The 22,673-nt window shown below is 38.1% G+C and overlaps 1 protein-coding gene and 1 long non-coding RNA gene across 3 annotated transcripts; one reads left to right on the top strand and one right to left on the bottom strand.

Moving 5' to 3' along the window:
- Positions 1 to 4,049: 4,049 nt before the first annotated feature.
- On the top strand, positions 4,050 to 7,844 carry LOC139974100 (uncharacterized). Its single transcript, XR_011795394.1, has 3 exons — positions 4,050 to 4,782; positions 5,504 to 5,724; positions 6,249 to 7,844. It is a non-coding gene; the product is annotated as an uncharacterized lncRNA (long non-coding RNA).
- Positions 7,845 to 12,622: 4,778 nt separating this feature from the next.
- On the bottom strand, positions 12,623 to 20,913 carry LOC139973711 (uncharacterized). Of its 2 annotated transcripts, XM_071980556.1 has the most exons (9): positions 20,773 to 20,913; positions 17,802 to 17,870; positions 16,687 to 16,755; positions 16,387 to 16,455; positions 16,096 to 16,164; positions 15,691 to 15,905; positions 15,231 to 15,539; positions 14,699 to 14,963; positions 12,623 to 14,020 (listed from the first exon to the last, which is right to left on the bottom strand). In XM_071980556.1, the coding sequence occupies exons 1-9, from the start codon at positions 20,840 to 20,842 to the stop codon at positions 13,710 to 13,712; spliced, it is 1,446 nt and encodes a 481-aa protein (XP_071836657.1). In that variant the 5' UTR covers positions 20,843 to 20,913; the 3' UTR covers positions 12,623 to 13,709. The 2 variants fall into 2 exon arrangements, with proteins under 2 accessions (XP_071836657.1, XP_071836658.1); XM_071980557.1 differs by lacking the exon at positions 16,687 to 16,755.
- Positions 20,914 to 22,673: the final 1,760 nt, after the last annotated feature.

Below are 22,673 nucleotides of genomic sequence, written 5' to 3'. Positions count from 1 at the left end.
CATACATGATGCTCTTCTATAAGTGGTTGTTCTCATCAAAGTACAGATCCTTTTCCTCTATCTCATAAAGCCTAGCCTTGATTCAAACAATTAGTCACTTCTCGCCGCCATTAATGAATAAACTTACTGGTATATTGAACACAAAAGAACCTTTATTAAAGACGATATTTTTCCTTAGATTTTAGTTACTGTGAACAGGCATGATTATCGAGAGATTTATAGCAATATAATTTTAATAGAATGGTGTTCTTAATACATCTTTGTTGCGGTTGCCAATGAAAAAACTTTTTTTGATATATTCAAAAACAAACTTTATTAAAAACTTTCGATTTTCTTCCATTTTATTGATAGTGAGTAACAAAAGATTTCAATACATTTGCTACGATGTTGATTTCTGATAGGATGATATGCAGATAAACCTCCACAGCTGTCTTTTAACAAGAGTTTGAGCGATCAATTAATCACCGCCAATAACGAATAAACTGAATGTTACTTTGAACACCTTCGATGTCCATCCATCCATCCATCCATCCATCCATCCATCCATCCATCCATCCATCCATCCATCCATCCATCCATCCATCCATCCATCCATCCATCCATCCATCCATCCATCCATCCATCCATCCATCCATCCATCCATCCATCCATCCATCCATCCATCCATCCATCCATCCATCCATCCATCCATCCGTCCATCCGTCCGTCCGTCCGTCCGTCCGTCCGTCCGTCCGTCCGTCCGTCCGTCCGTCCGTCCGTCCGTCCGTCCGTCCGTCCGTCCGTCCGTCCGTCCGTCCGTCCGTCCGTCCGTCCGTCCGTCCGTCCGTCCGTCCGTCCGTCCGTCCGTCCGTCCGTCCGTCCGTCCGTCCGTCCGTCCGTCCGTCCGTCCGTCCGTCCGTCCGTCCGTCCGTCAATCCATCTATTTTGTTTCCCAATGTTCTATATATAGAGATATACATTACATGCGTCTACCTACCCCAGGTATGCAGAGGCATAGCCACGGAGCACTGGAACACGTGCCTTCTCCCTTCTTCATCACCCACCCTTCCCCTCACCCCTACTCGCCAATGATCTTACTTTCTTATCGAAACAAAGTTTTTATAAAAGTGAGTGCGCATCTCTCTTCTGAGGCAACGCGCAGGACTTACGCCAGCAAACAAGTTTTCCCTGTTCCTTAAAACTGAATGTTGTGGCAAGCCGCCAAAATTTGAAATTCTTCACGGATGTTAAAGCCATTAGTTTAAAGGAAAAAAAACATGTATCAACCGATGTGTTAATCCAACTTCAATTTTCTAACCCTTTCTAATTAGAACCGTCTTATTGAATGTGTTACTTTGAACGTATCCGCTAATATTCCGTGGTCTTTACAAAAAGTCAGAGATTTGAAGACACATGTTAGGGTTAATTTTGCTCTACTTCTCTATTTCTTTAAAATAATTCGAAAGTCTGATATATAATAAAATATTCCAAAAGTGTCATTAGAACATGTGTGAATGAAATTCTACAAAAACTGGGTCTAACTGAACTGATTTAATCTGACAGTTATTGTGGAAAATTACATCACGAGTATTCTTGAAGGTCAAAACAAGTCAAAGTAGTATTGTATTGTTCAATATGGTAGTTACAGTCAATTTCATATTTAACTTATTTGTTTCTCACAATAGCTTTCCGAGTTATGGGATTTTCTATCTGAAAATTCTCTCGCCAACATGAACATATACATTCTCAAGAGGATGGGCGAGTTTTCATCTAAATGGATATTAACTTGCAGTTACGGGGTGAAGGGGCGGGGGGGGGGAGTATAGACCCCTTACCTTAAGTAAAATATATAAAAGAGCTGTGAAGAGCTATTTAACTGCAAACTGGTGTAGTTATGAACTGTTGCAAAAAGCGCACGATAGCAACTTTGAAGAAACACAAAATCATATAACAAGAGTGTGAGGGCGACATTGTTAAAAACGAGATTTATTTCTCTTTCACAAGAAACGTCTCCAAGTCGATCGACATTGACTGATAACTTACGACGGACATTGTCAAAGAACATACAATTCACAGAAGTAATTATGATTGAAATTTACGAATGCCATGTAAAGGTATATAAATATTACAGTTTGTTACGTAACGTTGTCTTGTTGAAAACGTTTCTGCGTTCCGTCCTAAGTTATCAGTCAATATTAATTGACTTGAAGAAGTTTGTCGTGAAAGAGGATCATCAAGTTCATACTTTCTGGTCATGTTCTGCTCTAGTAGTAGTAGTAGTAAGTTGAGTCTCGCGTATCCGACATGCTCTGCTCTAGGTTAATTTAATATAATTTAATTTAATTTAGTTAAATATAAGTGCAATCCTATCGACGATAAGAAAATAAGTAACACGTGAAATGGCCACATTACTGTGTTTGGGGGTTATTAGACCTTGTGAACTCGCTGATTATTATTGCAAAATGAACACCAATAATAATAATAATAATAATAATAATAATAAAACTTATAAAGCGCTAAAATCTACGAAGTATTCAATAGCGCTGTACAACCCTAATAGAACGCCAACTTGAAAAAATGGGTCTTCAAACAAGACTTGAACTGACTGAGAGTGGGAGAACTCCGCAGAGATATGGGCAGACCATTCCAGAGTTTGGGCCTGCTGATGGAAAGGCACGGTCGCCATAGGTTTTCAGTTAAGTTCTGGGAACAGTGAGAGTGAGTGTATTGCTAGAACGCAAGGTATAATGAGTATTGACCCGGAAGGACAGATCGTCTGACAAATAGGCGGGTGCCATTCCATGAATACACCATGAGAAGTACTTTGAACTTAATTCTGAATTCTGATACTCAACGATGGTGTGTTGAAGTCATAGCAGTCTACAACAAGCCTGGCTGCGCTGTTCTGCAGACGTTGCAGTCTCTGAATCAGATACCCTGGAAAACCATGGAGCGAACTATTGCAATAATCCAAATGGCTATGAATGAATCAATGAACCAAGAATGCGAGTGCCACCAATCGCTACGGTGTCTCTCAGCACAGTTGAAATTACCGTAAGCGTCATTATCACGGTCATGCGTGCTAAGTGCCTCTATACCGCGTGAAAGAATTCCCGTGTTACACAAAAGAAAGGAATTTATGTTAGGTTAGCCTGAATATGCAACAAAAGTGTTACGAGGGCCCATTGTAGCCTAACGCTAGTTACTGCTATTGAGGAACCTAATGTTATAATATAGAAAGTATTTGAAATGGCCTACGTGACAATCATTATTTGAGAAATTAGGTCGGGTTACCGTGTCAGAATGTTATAATACACGATTGTTCTGGTATATTCCTTATGATGACACACTGGTCTCGGGTTAACGTCGGTTTACGTGAAATCGCGTGTAAGCTGTGCACGCATCTTTGTGGATTCTCTGGAATGTTCGCGAGATATGCAAAGGACTTCCGCGAATAGAGAAACCGGGTCGCGTTGTTACTCAGGTGTATCGAGAAAGATCTGGAGGATTCTTGACATGGCGAATCGTATATAAACCCGCCCAGATCGGAGAGTTTCTCAGTTTCTGAGCGAATACAAGCGACGACACATATTATACCATTCTACTATATATCGTCAGTGCTCAACTGCCAGTAGTTTCTGAAGGATTGAGATATCGATACCAAGATTGATTCTACACTTCCATTCGAAAGTTTGAAGAGGACTTTGCTGTGAAACTACAGTTTTCCAGTCTTTATTTCGGAGATGGTGAAGAATTTCAGTCTCCGTTGAGGAAGTTCGTTACGCCAGGAGTTAATGGCTATAAAGCTGATTTTGGACTGACTCTGGTAATATTTAGTCGGCGAGAAGTTCGACTTGTGCTTCACTCTATTGTGGCTGGATGTCCGTCTTCTATTTTGGAGCATCGCCGGAAAGAAGGTGACTGCTGTTTCTGGGATCGCGAGAAACTCCGTCGAGGACCAGTGAATTTCGCGGTACAACGGACCGAGAATCGTCGTCATCAAGGTCGTGGCCGCTGAGGGATATCACCGTTGGAAGAGACCAGCGTGTTTTAAAGTGTATCCTATCTTGTTAAAGGTCAAGCGACACGTAGACTTGACTTTACATAATATTAAACTTAACAATTCTTACATTAACAAAAACCCAACACCGCGATTTTTTTCCGTCTCCAAAGGGGTAGAAATCGGTAAAAAGTACTATTACGTAAAAGATTCAGTGACGTCACGGGGGGAGCGCAGAAGAGTGCAAACTGTATATGTTCTGCGCAGTGCATTGGGTATGTAGAAATCTCAAACTTCTCGAAAATATAACCTTTTTCAGCAGTCTGTTACAAGAAAGTTAAGATTTGGATTAAGATGAAAAATCACAAATTTATACATAAGACATCGAACAAAACATCCACTGACTTCGTTTTTCATAAATTCCTTGCATTTTCTTCCTATCAAGCAACATAAACTCCGCAAAAATCGGCTAGATTGACTCGTTCAGGGAAAGCCGAAACAAATGACGTCATTTGTTTACCAAATCGAAAGTGCATGCTTATTGCTACAACATACAGTTTCTACACACGCACTGTAGTACGCATATATACACAGCACAGCATAGCTTATACATATCGCGACATGGCTGCCGGTGGCATTGACACACAGTATTTAGATAGCAACAGCGAAGAAGTAAGGGAAATGGAGGACATGGTGGACTATCGTGGGGAAGTTTTTCCCTACATGTTCGAACCGGAGACCAGCGAAGAGGAACCGGGATCGGACAGCGATGTCGAAATTGATCGTCTTGACGGAATACAACGGTAACGTTACGCCTAGCGTACTACTATACTGTATATAGGATAGTTGTGTCACTAGTTAGGCCTAGAACCAATAAATGTTTCCTAACTTTGTTCATACTCTTAGCTAGCCAATTTGTTGATGGGGCAGCAAAATTAACATGAAAGTGCGGTCGAGTTAAAGTTAAGGAAGTTACTATTTTCCTTAAAAGTTGTGGCAGCACATGCCCCGGAACATGTCACACAGACATATTTCATTTGGTTAGTAGATTGAAGGAGCCAATTGGAAGAGTGCACAACAAATTCAGAGGTGGTCTATTATTAATTTCCTAGCAGTTATAGTGGCAAATTAGTGAAGTTACCACAAATCAGGGAAAGGGTAGGGGGATGGAGAAGGTGGCACCTCACACCAGCTTTTTGTCATTTCCGCTTGAGCTAATTTCATAACCAGATTTTCTCAATCTAGGGAATGGATTCAGAAGTGGGAAAGAGTTGGAAACGAGGCAACATCGGCCTGTTTTATTTTCCTTTGCAGCATTGTCCCAACAGAGGCAAGACTTATAAGAAGAGGCTACCCCCTCCTTACTAGTGATGTTACTTGTAAGGAGCTTCAACAGTAGATTGCCCTTCAGAGGTGCCCCTTTTCTATTTTGACATGTTAGTACAGTATGCCCCAATAATTGAGGTCGCTATGAAGTCATTGAATTGGCTCTTTATTATTTGAACTGGTTTGTATTGTTTACAGGTGTCATTGTGGCCAATGTGCTGTGATGCCTACAGCAAAGGAGTGTAGATGTTGCAGCGAAATAGATAAGTAAGGACTGTGATGGATGAAGAAGGTGCTGCATGCATCACCTTACACCCAGGTTTTGAAGCTATGTGCCTGAACCCATTGTTTCTTCAGACAGCCTACTACATGCACCGTCAACAGTATGGTGGATGTGCACAGGAAAACAGGATCCAAGAGTAAGTATAGAATACATTATTTTTGTTGTATACCTTTATTCATTGCTCTGACCTGCTGTTGAAAGATGTAACAATACAGAGGGTGTATTCATAGTTTAGTTTGTTTCGTTGTGAAAGGAATAACATTAAGATATTGATTTGATCAAGAAAATTTGTGCACCATGTTCAAAACCTGCTTCTGATGAGGTCATTTTGTCCAAAAACTGGTGTAATGCCCTTGAGGTTAACCCTTATCATGATGACTGACATAGTAGTCATTAACACTGAGCCATGGAACCAAGTGCCACACAAAAAATGTCCACCATGCTTGTGCACGATCCATTTACAAATTTTAGTCCCCGAGATACAACGATCAGTTTGTATAAATGGCATAGCTAGGCTTACTTTAGGGGAGGCAGATTTAGGGGCCAAGCAAATTCTGGAAATCATATAGAAATTTATTTTAAATTGACGTCCACAGATGGCTACCAAGCTTTTGTGTGTCTTCATCTTTTATAGCTGGTTTTCATATGATTATTATACAGGAAATATAGACACACAGCATACAGACAACTTCCACGGATGCGCTAGCAATTTTTAGGGAAGGAGATTTGTGTTGTTCTCCCATCCTATGCAGTAAGGAGGATTAGAGAAGCTTTACCATCTGAACAGTATGAAGGATTTAAATTATCAAGACTGTGAGAATGTGGACTGTTTATGCCAAGTCATAGTATCATTTCTGCAAAGTTTTATAGAAACAGGGTTCAGTCCTGTCTGTTTTGTGGCTGAATGGTGAACATTTTGGAATTCCAGCTTACATTTTTCTGGTTCATGGTATTAACTACAATCTTGGATGAAATTTTACATTTTCAAGTTTGCGAAGTACATAACAGTAATAAATAATAAAAACTCAAGTTAATTTTTTGTATGTATTCTCTCTTGTAAGCAAAGCTGTCACTTCTAGTAGCCTGCCAACAAAATCTGGATGATTGAAATCTCAAATATACTAGGTTAAAATAGAAGAATAGTTTGAATAAAGTACCCTAAACCACTATGTCAATGGGATCTGGAGAGCTTAGGCTTTCATTTTAATAAAAGTGTAATGAGAATCAATCTGAAATTGTTCATTAATCCATGGAATATCAAGGTTACTTGATCATAAATGGGATAAAAAAAATCACATTTTACCCCATGCGGGGAACAAACAGCAAATTTCTGTCAATTCTTTTCGAGAAAAACAAAAAATTGGCAACATGTATGAAACACCAAAGTTGCATACAAATAGTAAGTCAGCATGAAATTTATATTTATGAAGTCTAAGCTCTCTAGAGAGGAATACTTGTCATTGGAACTTATTTTTAAATATAATGTTATCATTTAGTTAGTTACAACGGAAACCAGATGTAAGTAAAACTTTAATGTAAAACTTTAGCAACTTCCCTAAAGGCTGGTAGCGACCTGTTAATTAACACTGCTCTGCAGCTGTGCCAAAACATCATGTGAACAGACGATTCACAGAGTCGATTGCTCCCCACTACAATGAAATAAAATTAGAAATTGGGAGGCCATCAACTACAGTACCTCAGCAAAGCTTTTGAAATCTGCTTCGGTGTTGGTTTATGGCATCCTCATTGTTCGGATGAACATAGGAGCTTGCAAGTGGTGGGGGCTCTTTTCTGACAGGAACAGGACACTCCTCTCCCGGAGTTACAATTCTGCAGAAGTTGTGGCAAGCAGTCAAGAATTTCACATACATAATCTGTAGAATAGTAAAGATATGAAGAATAATATAATAATAGTTCATAAAAACATACCATTTAGATAGAGGCATTCCAATCACTCCATTTCGGTCAATAGGCATGGCACAGTCAGTCAAGTCTTTGGATGCCCAACTAAGGCGACAGCTGAGTACACCTCAATTGGTGTGGATACATGGGTCAGGTTTGCAGGCAGGATGTGTGGTCATTGTCTCAGTAGCTTAACCACTGTTTATATAGTAAAGTAAACATGTGGACAAAGTAACATCCTGTCCCATCCCCTTGTAATCCATGGTAAAAGAGTGTATAAGATGCAACTTTCACCATTTGTATTCAGTAGCAGATATCCAGCCAAGTGAAGATATAATATACTCTGTTAAATCCAACTACTTGTTTTGTGCCTTTATTTCTTGTTCACATACAGCTGTGACAACTCTACCAGATACAGTATGTATATGCTAACTGAAGTAAAGACTGATGGCCTCACCACACATTCCAGACTGCCCCACAGTGTTGGTGTCAAAATTAATATTGATCCTCTTTCCAGAAAGTTATAGCACCAATTGATTTTCCAGACTTATCTACTATCAATCTTGAAAATTACCTTGAAGCGTCATCTTTGTCATGTTCAGATGAGTTAACTGATGGAGTGTAGTCCGGACTACCTGGCGGTTTTTCGATGTATCCCGATGTGGATGCCACAGCAGCAGACGGACTATCATCGCCACTGTGAGATGGCCCTGGTTGCTTTGATGGTGTTCTTGTCTCTGTTGGTCCAGTCAGCAACTTCAATGGTGGTAGGGGGACCAGTGAACACTGGACTTCTACATGTATTACATTCAGTGAAAATTAGAATAAACGCTTATTATACCACTCACATACAGTGGGATGCTCTTGGACAGGGGTCAGCTGCCTAGATGGTTCACTTATCTTTTCTGAAGGAGAGCATATCCTTCTGCTTTATGTGGCTGCAAAAATATGGGCCACTCACACCATGAGCATTGCAATTGACTTCAGCTTGGTTTCATATAGTATAACTACAATGTAATCTCCCTTCTCTCAGTAACTATAGATGTAGCCTTTATATTTTCCTGTGAAGCCATCAGGTATAGCCTCCTCAACCACTCTCGTCAGGCAGGTGGATATGATGGATAAAATACAATGTATATTATCCCCTAGTCAGCCTGCCCGATGTGCAGTTTTAATTGCTATTTTGCTTTCAACGAGTCCTGTTTCTAAAATTTTGGCCCCTGTACTCACTTCTGCTATAGAATACTCTAGATGTATGAAAGTTTTCCATTCTTCCTTGTATTACCCTAGCTTACACTTCTCTACCACATTTTCTCCCCCCCCCCACCCCCTCCCCATCCATCACTCTATTAAAGCCTATTTATGGGGACCTTTCTGCCGTAATACTGCTGCCTCCTTTTTGTCTGGTAGCTTGCCCCCCATATAATTGCCTCGATGTTTTACTGGTGGATTCCTTGTATCCCGTTCAAAACTGACTACTTAAATCTTTAATGCCTGTCACCACCCTCCCCTCCCCCATTTCCCAACTGTTTTTCGGTAATATCAAGCACATGTCTACAAGATCATGCTACCTTTAGATGGAGATGTACATTCTGCAGAATCCTGCCTTTATTTTCACTGCAGTTGGTTGGGGAACAGCTTCTAGATTAATCTAAGTATTGAAAATTGGGAGAAAAAAAAATAACAAGGAAGTTATGAAAGTTCATTTAAGAAGCAGTTTGATATGTTTGAAAGTACCTGTCACAAGCGTTTTCTCTTGTAACAAAAATTGCAGCCCTACCAACAAAAATGGCAAAATGTAAGGATGTAATTTACTGTGAAACATATGAGCTATGACTCTGAGTATATAGATAGGTGGGAGCACATTATAATATTGGGCAAAATGACATGCAAACATCTTATGCTTGTTATTCTGGATTTTTCATGATGTACCACAGATAAAAGTTAATATAGCCCTAGCCTACGCCTAACTTTATCGTCGCCGTACCTAATTTAGGGCCTAACTAACTGTACGAATTAATAAGAATTAGCCTACTGTAATTTAGTAATAACACCAAGTTAATCCTTGTTGTAGTAGGCCTAGGCCAGAAAATACACTTACTCTTTTCCGATCCAGCTTCGCAACTACTGGTCTACTTGTTTCTATATCTCCTCGAGATTTGAAGATACTTTCTCCAAATAGAGAAGGAACAGCATTGTCTTGTAGACGGCGAGCTGTTGGTGTTCCAGGTCCAAGTTGCGCGGATAGGCGATAGGAATCGAAACTTTAACTGGTGAAGGGCGCACTGCAAACATAAGATTCGCTCGAAGGTCCAAGCCAATCTTTACTTATAGGCAGTTATAGGCTGGCTGAGTGCACTGGTACTAAGATATCGCTGTATACAGTGTTTGACGAACACGAAACTTTCTTGTACTGTTGTGTACCCATTCTCATCTGATATTTTGTTAACTGTTCGTGACGTATTGTTTACGGCTTTGATCTCGATTAGCATATTAGGCATATCTAGTTTTGGTAACATTGGCGGTTCCCCCGTGACGTCATTATCTTACGGAATTAGCTTGGTTATTAACTTAATTAAAACAGCAAAGGAACAATTGTGGAACTCCAAATTTGGAATATAGGGTTTTGATATATTGCTTTTCAATTTGTGTAAGTTTGAAGGAAATCTGTTACGTGTCACTTGACCTTTAAGTTTGTGAGTAATTTTCTATATATTTGTAATTACCATTTGTTGTTGTTGGTTCAGACTCCATTGTTCAATGTAGTTTACGTTCTCATTCAAATTCTCTAGACTCGTCAATTTGTCTGTGTTCCTTACGGAAACTATTATCGAGACCTCTCGCATTCCAACGTAACAATAGGAACATAAGATTTCCGACCCTTATGTTTACAAATGAATCCATTGCTTAGAATTAGAGATTCATGTTTGAGTTGAATAGCATATGCGTCATAATGTTTTGGTTTAGCATAATAAAATGAAAAATGATGTTAAGAACTAAAATGGAAGAATTTCGTCATAACATCGGGCTTTTTTATACACTTAACCATTCTTAACAATATTATGCCACACCGTTCGAGTTGCTGATTGGGTGTAAATATAAAGGCATTTCAGTGACAGTGTAACAGCATAACGATTTTATATCTTAATCAGCGTCAAGGTAATACTTTAAAAGCAACCCTTGCCATTCATCTCTACGGACTTCTCTTCTTTAAAGGAGATTTGTACATTGCCAACAACTGCGGTCCCCACGGTGACAATATCAACATAGTATCTAAGTATTTCAATACCATAATTTATCTTTTCATATTTAACGCTAGAAAACATAGCAGGAGGAGGAAGCAGAGGGGTGGCGGGGTGGGGGGGGTGGTGGTGGCTCATTTCGAGTTTAAAGAAGTGCTAATTTATGGCCGTTAGATATTATACACACATCTTATGGGACACCATTACCACAAACGATCACGTCCTTTAATATGGACTTCATAGGTTACATAAATTTCGATACCTGCGTACTTTCTCAAAAAATATAAAAATCTTTCCACTTCAATGTTGCTTTCGTCATATTCATTTTAAAAGTTCTCATAGTAAGTTTTGACCCGTTGTACTCTATTGACCACGTGACATGTGGCGTTTTACATTAATTAATGTAGTAAACATGCAAACTCTGGTTTTTTAGATGGATTTGTGATTCTGTTTACCTTTTACCTTCGTTTAATGCATGGGCATCAATCCATTTCGATGGGTAGAGGACATACTATCAAATGCCCCCCCCCCCCCTCCACACACACACACACATTTGGAAAAAGAGTAGTGTCGTGGCTCTATTTGGTTAGGGCTTAGACATCTCAAGATTCATATCATCGAATATTAGAAGTTCATTTCTATGAAAAGTGACCGATGTCACATGAACTGACAGGCCAGATATACTGGCTGTGACATATTTAATGTCAGGGCCAGATATACTGACATGGCCAGATATACTAACAGGGCCAAATATACTGACAGAGCCAGATATACTGACAAGGCCAGATATACTGCCAGGGCCAGATGTACTGACAGGGCCAGATATACTACCAGGGCCAGATATACTGGCTCTGTCGCATGAACTGACAAGGCCAGATATTCTTGCTGTGCCGCATGTACTGACAGGGCCAGATATACTGGCGATGACACATTTAATGTCAGGGCCAGATATACTGACAGGGCCAGATATAATGACAACGCCAGATATATTGACAAGGCCAACTATACTAACATGGCCAACTATACTGACAAGGCCAGATATACTGCCAGGGCCAGATATACTGGCTCTGTCGCATGTACTGTCAGGGCCAGTTATACTGACAGGCCTAGATATACTGACAAGGCAGATATACTGCCAGGGCCAGATTAACTGGATGTGCCGCATGTACTGTCAGGGCCAGATATACTGCCAGAGCCAGATATACTGACTATGTTGCTTGTACTGACAGGGCCAGATATACTTGATGTGCCGCATGTATTGACAGGGCCAGATATATACTGACAGGGCCAAATATACTGACAATGCCATATACTGACAGGGCCAGATGAACTAGCTGTGCCGCATGTACTGACCAGGCTAGATAATCTGGATGTGCCGCATGTACTGAAAGGGGCAAGCATACTGACACGGCCAGATATACTGACAGGGCCGGTTATACTGACAAGGCCAGATAAACGTGCTGTGCCGCATGTACTAAAAGGGTCAGATATACTGACAAGGTCAGATATACTGGTTTTGCTGCATGTACTGACAGGGCCAGATATACTGACAGGACCAAGATATACTGACAGGGCCAGATATATGACCAACCATATACACTTGTAGGACCATATATACTGACAGAGCCAGATGTACTGACGTAATGATCGTCAGAATGACCTTCCCTCTTGAGCAAATTATTCGGTTTCCACATTTTTTGATGATGGCAAACTGTTACTTTTGAACGCAGTGTGAAGCGTATTATGGTTTGCTTCAGGATCAAGGGTCAAAGCCTCTGGGGCCCCGGTTGCCCTTCTCCCATCCATCCCCTCAGCATCCTGGCGTTACGCAACTGAACCACCCTTTCTCCTTGTTAAGTAACAACGTCAAACAAAAGCAACACAATTAAACAATGATTGCCAATTTAATTTAAACTCTAATGATTTCCACAGGATAACACAAATATAGATATAATATTACATTTCATTTACAAGAAAAAAGGGCATTTCTGTTGAAATCAATAAAAGATCAATTACTATTATAATAAACGACGCTACAGTCTCACAACTTTTTGACACGCAGTGGTGATCATAATACTCTATTCCGTCATTTCCACACTCCTATAAACATAAGGAATTAGTATCGAATTACAGGAAACCACGTGATACCAATTATCAAATTAACACTTTGATGGTTTATCTAGCAGTTATTGTTTCATGGAAGTTAGATATGTTTGATGAGTAAAGTTCAGTTTCCTTACTTTTCAATATATTTTGAAGTACATTTAAGAAATATTTGGATAATAAGTACTTAGGTGCTTAGTTAATTCACATGCAATAACGCGCTCGTCATCAAACCCGCAAGCTGTTATGTGTAGTCCCCCGAGATTTGACCACAGACGGGTTCTCATCCAGTGTTCATCTCGTGATCTGATGACGTGCACGATATCATCGATGACACCTCTCATATTCCCAGGAAAAGAGACGTTAACTACATTTTAATGTCTTTTAGCGCCTTCGTGCAACTGCTGTTGATATTGGGGCTATATAAATGTTTTCTGATTGAGTTATTGATTGAGGATCAAGGAAACTCAAATCAGGAAAATAATGATGGTAAAGAAATTCAGCAGCTTCAAGCTTATATCACCACGTTTCCACGAATGCTAAAGTTTAATTGCATACATGATAATAGCCTATTTGAAATCGCCTGACGCGCAGAAACGCGATTGTCACATACAGAGAATATCAGAAAGTTTCAGAATGTATTTTTTTGCAGTTTTATTTTCGAAATTGAATTTTGACATAATAATCGAGCTCATGAATCCATTGATGTTAGTTTTAGTATAATTAATGATCAGTTTTGAAAGCTGAATGAACCACAATGAACAAAGCTGCTTCAATTCAACGATTAGCCTCTCTCTATTTGTTAATGGTTTGGTTCAAACAGTTAATCTGACTCGTTGGACTAAATATTCAGTTACGTTTGAAGTCATTACGTTTAAGTCGGCCGAATTTTCATCTCGGTGAACGTTATATCGCAGTAGGAATCGTGGTTAGAGAAGATGTTCTGTCCCTGGCCCCCGTTGTATTTACCATTAAGGTTTTCACTGGTACAAACGGTGTAACAGCTTACTGCTGAGTAGAACTGGTCACAATGAGTACCACCAGTATCGCAAATATTGCACCAATAATTCGAATGCCACCAACCGCCTCCGTGTTTGGACGCGCAGTGGTATTTATTACATTCATCATTGTCTCGATCATACGTGCTGAAATCTTTGCCCTTGTTTTTTTCGAGAAAACGTGTACCTGCCAAAGGAAGAGACAATTAGGACGGTTCGTCGACGAGGACTCCATATAATTAACTTGAAAAAAAACCCAGTACATCGCGGAATATTTTTACTTGTTTACAATGCAAGTATGAAGATCACTTATAGGTTACCTATATTTCACAATATATATAAATATATATATATATATAAATATATATATATATATATATATATATATATGTATATATATATATATATATATATATAAATATATATATATGTATATATATATATATTAATATATATATATATATATACATGTATATATATATATATGTATATGTATATAGATATATATATATATATGTATATGTATATGTATATATATATGTACATGTATATGTATCTATATATATATATATATCTATATACATAGATAGATACAAATAAAACACGACAACTAAAGCGTATGACCGAAAAAAATTCTGATATAAAAGGGCCTATATTTTCCTTTTTTCATATTATGTAAATGTGCTATCTTCTTCTATCGTTTTACGAATATGCCCTGGTCTCATTACATCGCCGACCGCTTTAGAATACTGAAGGCATTTAATAAATATCACAGTTACTTGGCTAGTATCGATCTGTTTGTCTTTTGTGGTGGCTTACAGTGAAATATATTAAAAAGGTGAAATTAGAAGAAGGCTTAACAAACCTGTAGTTCCGCTATGGCTGCCAGGTATGTCGAGTCTGTAGTTATCGCTCTCTGACATTATTCGGAACTCCGAATATAAAGCATATTTAGAGTCTCCATTTGAAGTAGTAACATCGAAGCGAAGCGAGTAATCTTTCTGTTTTGTCAAGTAATAAAGTTTCTCGTTCCCAAGCCAGAAATCCGCATTGATATCACCAAAACCATCTTTATACGCAGCCCAGTTTTGATTAAAACTAGTACTGCCACCAATGCGACGTTGAAAAACCTGAATAAGAGAAAGGCAGCGAAATGATCTAAATGGACCTCTAAGGGAAGGCGCTGAGTAACATAAATGCTAAACAGTCTCCTAGGAACTTATGAAATATACCACTCATAGGCTTTGGATACATGTTTGTTTAATTATCATTATTTGAAGCATTTGTTTTAAATCTGTTGTAAAAATTTACTTTTGATTATCAGGCAATACAACTGTTTGAAAATACACTTTATACTACACTGTCACACAAAGTTGATTTATGCTGTAATAACTTACAGTCCATCCTCCACCATTATCCATTTTACAGTAGACACTGAACGCTGGACCGGGCCATTCAGTTGGAAGGACTGTGTAAACGCCATCTTTTGTATGACCAGCGTCGTAAACATCCTTACAGTCTGTGTACAAACATACACAAGTTTCACCGTCACCTTCATATCCTTCATTACAAGAACACTTTCGTACTCCATTCTTCAGATCACACACAGCATTGGTACTACAGCTGTAGTCATCTTCACAGATCAGTTGGTTATTGTTACAAGAACACTTTTGTGTGCAGTCATCGTTAACGTATGTTTCTCCATTCTTGAATTGAATAGAAGAAAATATAATAATGGCATTTATTAAACAATGGACTTTATACTTACATTTTGTGTTATCGCAAAGTCCGTTAGCTTAAGTTCATTTCTGATTCGTTTGCACATTCACGTGATATTTTGATCTTGTAAATACTCACTGGTATAACCAAGTTGGCCTCTGCTACGAAACACCCGCATTCACTCGCACTGATGCAGTCACTCCCTTGCATTAAGAAACCAGCTGGACAGGCACAGCCCTCACTTCCCAAACAGTCACTATTACAACCAGATTGTCCGTTGGGATCTTCACATGTTGCTTGGCAACTACAGGTTCCGTAGATCATGTTCGTAGGGCACGTAGGAACAAATGTACCTGCGAGTTGATTAAATCGAGACTTTACCATGATTGAATTTTCACAATAATACATGATTGTTTTTTATTCAATTTGCATGTACCGATAAGTCGTGAAAATATATATATGATAGCTCACACTACCGTGACGACTATGAAAGCATTTTGTTCAGAAATATATGGTAACATTTGATATGCATATCGGACTTACTTGACTCCGTGCTTTGCAGTTCGGTAGTGGATCTAGTACTTAGTTCCGTTGTTTCTTTGGTTGTCTTAACTACATTCAAGTGAGACAAAGTTAAGAAGAGAAGAAATGATGTTGATGAAAACATTTTTTTGTACTTATCAGTTAAACCTGAGATGGAAAACATGGAAACCCTCTAGATTGGACCTGGCGGTATTAAGCCCTATTCATTGGGTAGCTCACACCACAGTGACGACTGTGAAAGCATTTTGTTCAGAAATATATGGTAACATTTGATATGCATATCGGACTTACTGGACTCCGTGCTTTGCAGTTCAGTCGTGGATCCAGTACTTAGTTCCGTTGTTTCTTCGGTTGTCTTAACTACATTCAAGTAAGACAAAGAAGAGCAGAAATGATGTTGATGAAAACATTTTTTTGTACTCATATATCAGTTAAACCTGAGGTGGAAAACAAGAAAACCTTTAGCTTGGACCTGACGGTATATTGATTGAATTTTGCCTTTTTCATAGGGTAGCTCACACTACCGTGACGTTTATGAGAGCGATATGTTCCGAAATATATGATAACATTTGAAATGCAAATCGGACTTACTGGTTTGCGTTCCTTGCTGTTCGCTAGTGAGTCTAGTACTTATCTCCGTTGTATCTTCGGTTGTCTTAACTATATATTCAAGTAAGACAAAAAAAGGAAAGAAGAACGATGTTAATGTAAAATCAGTTCAACTGATACATCAGTTAAACCTGAGATAGGAAAATTGGAAACCTTTAGATTGAACCTGGCGGTATTTCAATTTAGCCCTCTTCATTGGGTAGCTCACACTACCGTGACGACTACGAGAGTATTTTGTTATGATATAAACGCCGTATAAGACTATGGAATATGAACTTTTTAGCAAATATGGATCTAACATAATTCTACAGAGTAAACTTTCTTTCGTCTTTAACCAAACATTGTTGTCCGTCTTTCTGAGTGTTGATTCAATGGTCGGAATATCATTATAAACGGAAAGGTGGATTCGACTACATTACTTTACCTGATATAAGATTGACAACAAATGCGAACATTGTTAACAATCGTCCAGCTTGTCATGAAATAACAAACACAGTGATAGCTGTCATTTACTAATAAACTTTGTCATGTCCATGTTGATAATTTCGTTGAAAGTTGTGAATTTTGTGAAAAAACAAAAATAAATAAATTAATGAAACACAGTGACGTCAGGCGTGGATCCAGATGAATATAGTGTGTAAACCTTAACCCCCTTTTAGACCTCAACATAATTTCAAATGTTTTATTTTCAAGCACGACTAAAATTAATGGACCATGGATTGTTTACTTAGCTGAAATATTGAAAAATGCAGGAAAAAAATCCAATTTGATAATTAATTTCGTCTCTTCAACAATGAAATGATTGTTTTTTCTTTTTCTATTTGTTTCAATTTGTTTTCTTCTTTAACAATGGATGATTTTTTCCCGTTTGTTTCTCTCGTGTTTCTGCTTTAACAATGAAATGATTGTATTTCTATTTGTTTCTCTTTGTTTCTGTTCTTGTTGAAAATTTAGGGGGGAATGCGAAACTTTCCGACCATGAACAATCAACAATGCCAAATAAAACAGTCAGTTCGCTGGAAAAAAAAATCATTAATTTGATTTTTTTTTATTTGCATTTGAAATTGCTAAACTAAATATATCAGTTTTTGACTTACTTTTGTCTCCCAAACAAGGTAAACAATGATCTCCTTTACATGGAAACTTCGAAGCAAAATCACACAATCCTGCGAATCGAAAATAAGAATAAAAAAGCGCAAAAACAAGATTTGAAAACGATAAACTAATTTTGGTAATGTTAACCTTTGAGGTTTTATCCTATTTTTTATAGTTTATGTTCGATCATTATTCAATGACACAGAAGGGTACGGCAGGACTGGAGTTAACTGACGTCACCAGCGGAACATCGGCGCGCTAACCGTCTTTAAAGGGTGTGAAGACTCACGCAAAAGAAACGTCTAATGCCGGTAACCTGACCTAGTTTTGAATGAGGTGTAACAGAAGTGTTAGACACCATCATCAATCCCAGAAAATACACACACAGCCTACTACCGTCGGTAATTAGAGTATTAGACACTAGTGTACAGTCAGTACATACAGCTGCGGTCAATACCCACAGCACAGTGTATAAACGATACAGCGATGGACATCTCAGGTCCAGCTAAACATAACAAGGTATCACGTTTCATACTGTCTGCATGTTGTAGCGACACGAACAAAACGTCACTTGCCAGCAACAGAAAGCTAACTTTTTAAGATGGCCGCACGCGGTTTGGGGCGAGTCTGCAATGCCTTTAAATGTCTACGAACACCTATGAACAACATTGTTTTAATCACTTTAATAGTCTTTAGAAGCCATGAAAATAGCTGCAATTTCCATCAAAATCCATCAAGGTTTGACCAATTTACAAATCTTTTCTTAATTCTAGTTTTATTTATGAATAAACATTAGCTACTTATGCACATTGAGGATGTAAAGGGAGTGACTGCCTATTTTTCTGTTATGTTTTGCCTTTGTTATCACAACCTCCTTTTCAAGGACACTGAATACGGGCGATTTTTTGAAATATTTTATTGTATTCTTTGAAAAGAAGAACGTCACATAATTCAAATGATATATTAATATTATTGTTTTTTGTTATTATTATTTACCATATTTATGTAGCGCTCTTTTCATGCTTAAACATGTTCAATAGCGCTTTACGATGAGAACAAAATGACAAAACCCTTAAAATATGGATATGAAAAATAAAATGGACGCAGCTTAAATATTAATATAAAAATATATATATATAGCTATATATATAATACGAAGGAATAATATATGTGGAATAATATTTTTGGGCTTTTAATTAGGGGATAACTTATTAAAGGCTAAAATAAGAAATATTGATGAGCGTAACACTCCATGCCATAGTTTGCATATATATATAATGAGTTTCTCGATTTATCAAAGCGTCAAATGTGTATATCTTGGAATCGAAAAGAGCTTTTTCAAAAATGTCAAGAGATTTTGAATGAGCTTATTACACACATCAAAAGGACTGAGTCTGTGGCAAATTGGCTAGGTATCCATATTCCTTACAAATTTGCCAGTTACCTACGGCAACAAATGTCGTGGCCATTTAAATAAGTTATGTATTATGAGCCCTCAGACGAATCTCGATCATTCAATTTCAACATCAAACCAAGGGTCAAAACTAAATTATAGGACTCAATATGTTATGCACGTTGAAATAGAAAGTCCTTAATGACGTTTCAAACTTTGAAAATTGTGTTTGTCATTTTTGAAAGCTAAAGAATTGTCATGGTGCCCTGCCATTTCAATGGATAGCCAAGGCAATTTCTAATTTGCCATAAAGAAATCATTGCTCCTCTCAATTCTTTATTCGAGCCCTATTGATTCATTGCTCGAATTACTTTAACGGTCAACACCTTCTGAGTAAGATGATGTTAGTGCGTCTTGTACACTCTATTCTAAAACGTGATGATGACGATGAAAGAAATGTCTTGGTAATAAATTGTTGTTATATAAACTCTTGAATTCAACCACCATTCTTCTATTATAATCTGGATTACACGTAATTCATGTGGAGTAGGCCTACTCTTAGGGAAAATCTCTTTCAGTAGCCTATAATCAAGTGAACTAAAATTTGATCTTTTATAGCAAGCCTCCTTTACGTGAACAGATACTAATGCGGAATTTTGATTAAGAAATTGAATTTCAGATAGCATAGAAATGACATATTTTAGGAACTTAAATAAGTATAAACAAAATATAGGGTACATGCATCGAAGCCTAGTGAGGGAAGTATTGAAAGATGCATTATCGCTCTCAGTCCTGAACTCGCGGACTGTTTTGCTCGGACTGGTTTGCTCGAATAACTGTATAAGCAAACGTGGACTACCTTCTCAGTAAGAAGCCGTTATGTAGATCATCCATAGTAAAACATGTTGTTAAAAGGGACGATGACGATGAAAGAAATATTTTGGTGTACAATTGTTGTTATTTAAACTCAACCACCATTTGATTATATTTCTTTATTATGATCTAGATTACACGTTATGTTGTTAGTGTTCTCTTATAACCCTGTTCGAAGCCTATATACTTAGCATAAACACTATTATCCCATACAGCCTTTCCTTAAGTAAAGTTCCATCCGAGTACAGATTTCTTTGAACCTAAACTGCCAATAATATGGAATACTATTCCATATAATGTTGCTATAGGACTATCTATTGTAACCAATTGAGGAAGTAGTGAAAAAGTGTGTAAAATGCAGATAGGCTCACTGACAGAATCATGTTATGATTGCATCCCGATATAGCATAGAAACATAACTGGGTGCAGAGGGGTATGCAAGAAACTAAATAGAGATATATAAATGATCTTGTTAGCTGCAAGATGGCTGCCAAAGAAAATTTAATTTCCATACAGCGATGCGAACACAAGGTTACAAAAGGGTTTAATCTGTAGTATTTTTTCTTAAATTCAATAAGACAGATACAGTATCCTGTTTACCCTATTAATCCTATTTACATTTAAAATAGAACAAAAATCATAACGTACTCTACTCCGTTTTTGTGGAACTGGATTATTTTTGGTTATTATGAAAGAGAAATACTTACTTCCGGCTTGCACCGTACCGATGACGATCACTTCCAAAAAGAAAAGTTGAAAAAACATCTTTCTCTTCATTTTTCTTACGTTTCGCCGTTCTACGTGTCACTGATGTTTGGCGTTGAGCTGTAATCTGTAACTTATTGGATGCTGCGGTATCTTAAATAGAGCACATGGAACTTAATCTCGCAAATATGGGCACCAATCAAGAGCACTTGATGAAAAATTAATATGCATAAATATTAGAGAACCAATTATAAAGCGATACGGTGATCACATCGTTTATTTCATTGGAGAACGTTTTGTGACAGCTCTCTAATTGGAGCTGTCTCGCTGGCCTTTATGTTCACAGCATTATTGAATTGAACTTATTTCCCAGAATAGGAAATTCGGCTTACACAGGTCGTAAAAGAAAAAAAAGCAATAGTATAAGTATCAATAGACTGCGATACAAGTATAGTATTACAAACATATATACAGCAAGTCCTACAAATAAGAAACTTATCTTCTCACTTGTGAATTTAATATATGGATATAATTAGGCACATATTAGTATCTGTAGCGGGCCCCAAGTGTACGTGGTGGGCATAAACGCAGTCCAGAGGGGTTGTAAATGTAGTGCTCAAACAAGGGGTGTTGGGTCTTGCATGATTTGTTTCAATGTATTGCAGACTCTCTCATGATATACGAGCAGTCTAACGGAGGTAAGTGAACAACAATTAACCCGCTGAACAACTTTCCTAGATTGCTCAGTCATCTTCACATCGATTCTTGTAACATTGGCAAAGTAACAAATTATGTTATACATCAAAACACTTTGAATGAGGGATTTATTGAACAAGGTCATGATTGTTTTTATCCACTCTGAGGTTCTTCAGTTTTCTCAAGAAATACAGCCTCTGGTTTGATTTCTTATGTACAATTGTGACATTACTAGACCAGTCAATTTTGTTACTCAGCATGGTTCTTGTATCTACTTATCTTCTACGTGTTCCCCATGAACATAAATGGGAGCGTGAGTTACTGGCTTGCGACGCAATCCATAATCAGCTCCTTAGTTTTGGACACATTAAATTAAGTTGTAACAAATGATCATCGCACCACTGGACAAACCTTACAATCGTGGTGGCGTATGAGTCAATGTCATCTGACAGGTAACCAGTAATGACAATATCATCCGCATATTTGATGACGCTACAATCACTGGTCATACTCTGACAGTCGCTGGTATACAGGGAAAAAATCATGGGGAGAGGACACAGCCCTGAGGCGCACCTACACTTAAAATCATTTCCCCTGATTAGACATCGCCTACCTTCACCCTCTGAGGTCTATTTCTAAGGAAATCATGAATCCATAGGGTAATTCGGGGAGATACACAGTATGCGATTAATTTAGCCGTAAGTGGGGGACAATTTTGTTGAATGCACTAGAAAAGTCTATAAAAGTAGATCTCGTAGACTGTCTACCATTATCTAAATGAGAGTAAACTTTGTGCAGATATAACAACACCGCATCCTCAATTATGTGACGTAACTGCGATGTACAAGATGCGATCATTATGTGTGAGAGTACTCTCATCGTGAGGATAACGTAAGGATAAGGCAAATTAAACAGTGCTGGCTCCAGCCTTCCCAAGTGATAGAGGGGGGGGGGGGATGGTGGGGGTAAGTAGGGTATAACGCATTGAAACAAATTCCAATAAGATAATCACATCACGAGATAATTTAGTAGGCTAGGGAACACGTCCTACCCCCCCCCCCCTCCCAACACACATACACATCGCCATCACCATCCAATATCTTCCTTTGCCCTCGGAAAGGGATTTAAAAAAATGAAATTGAAAGGTCAATGTTCTTAAAACCTTTTATTGCTCCTAATTATATATGGATATGTATATGGAAATGGA

This window comes from Apostichopus japonicus, chromosome 9 (genome assembly GCF_037975245.1).
Source record: "Apostichopus japonicus isolate 1M-3 chromosome 9, ASM3797524v1, whole genome shotgun sequence".
NCBI classification, from domain to species: Eukaryota; Metazoa; Echinodermata; class Holothuroidea; order Aspidochirotida; family Stichopodidae; genus Apostichopus; species Apostichopus japonicus.
This window is presented reverse-complemented; position numbering and strand designations above follow the sequence as displayed.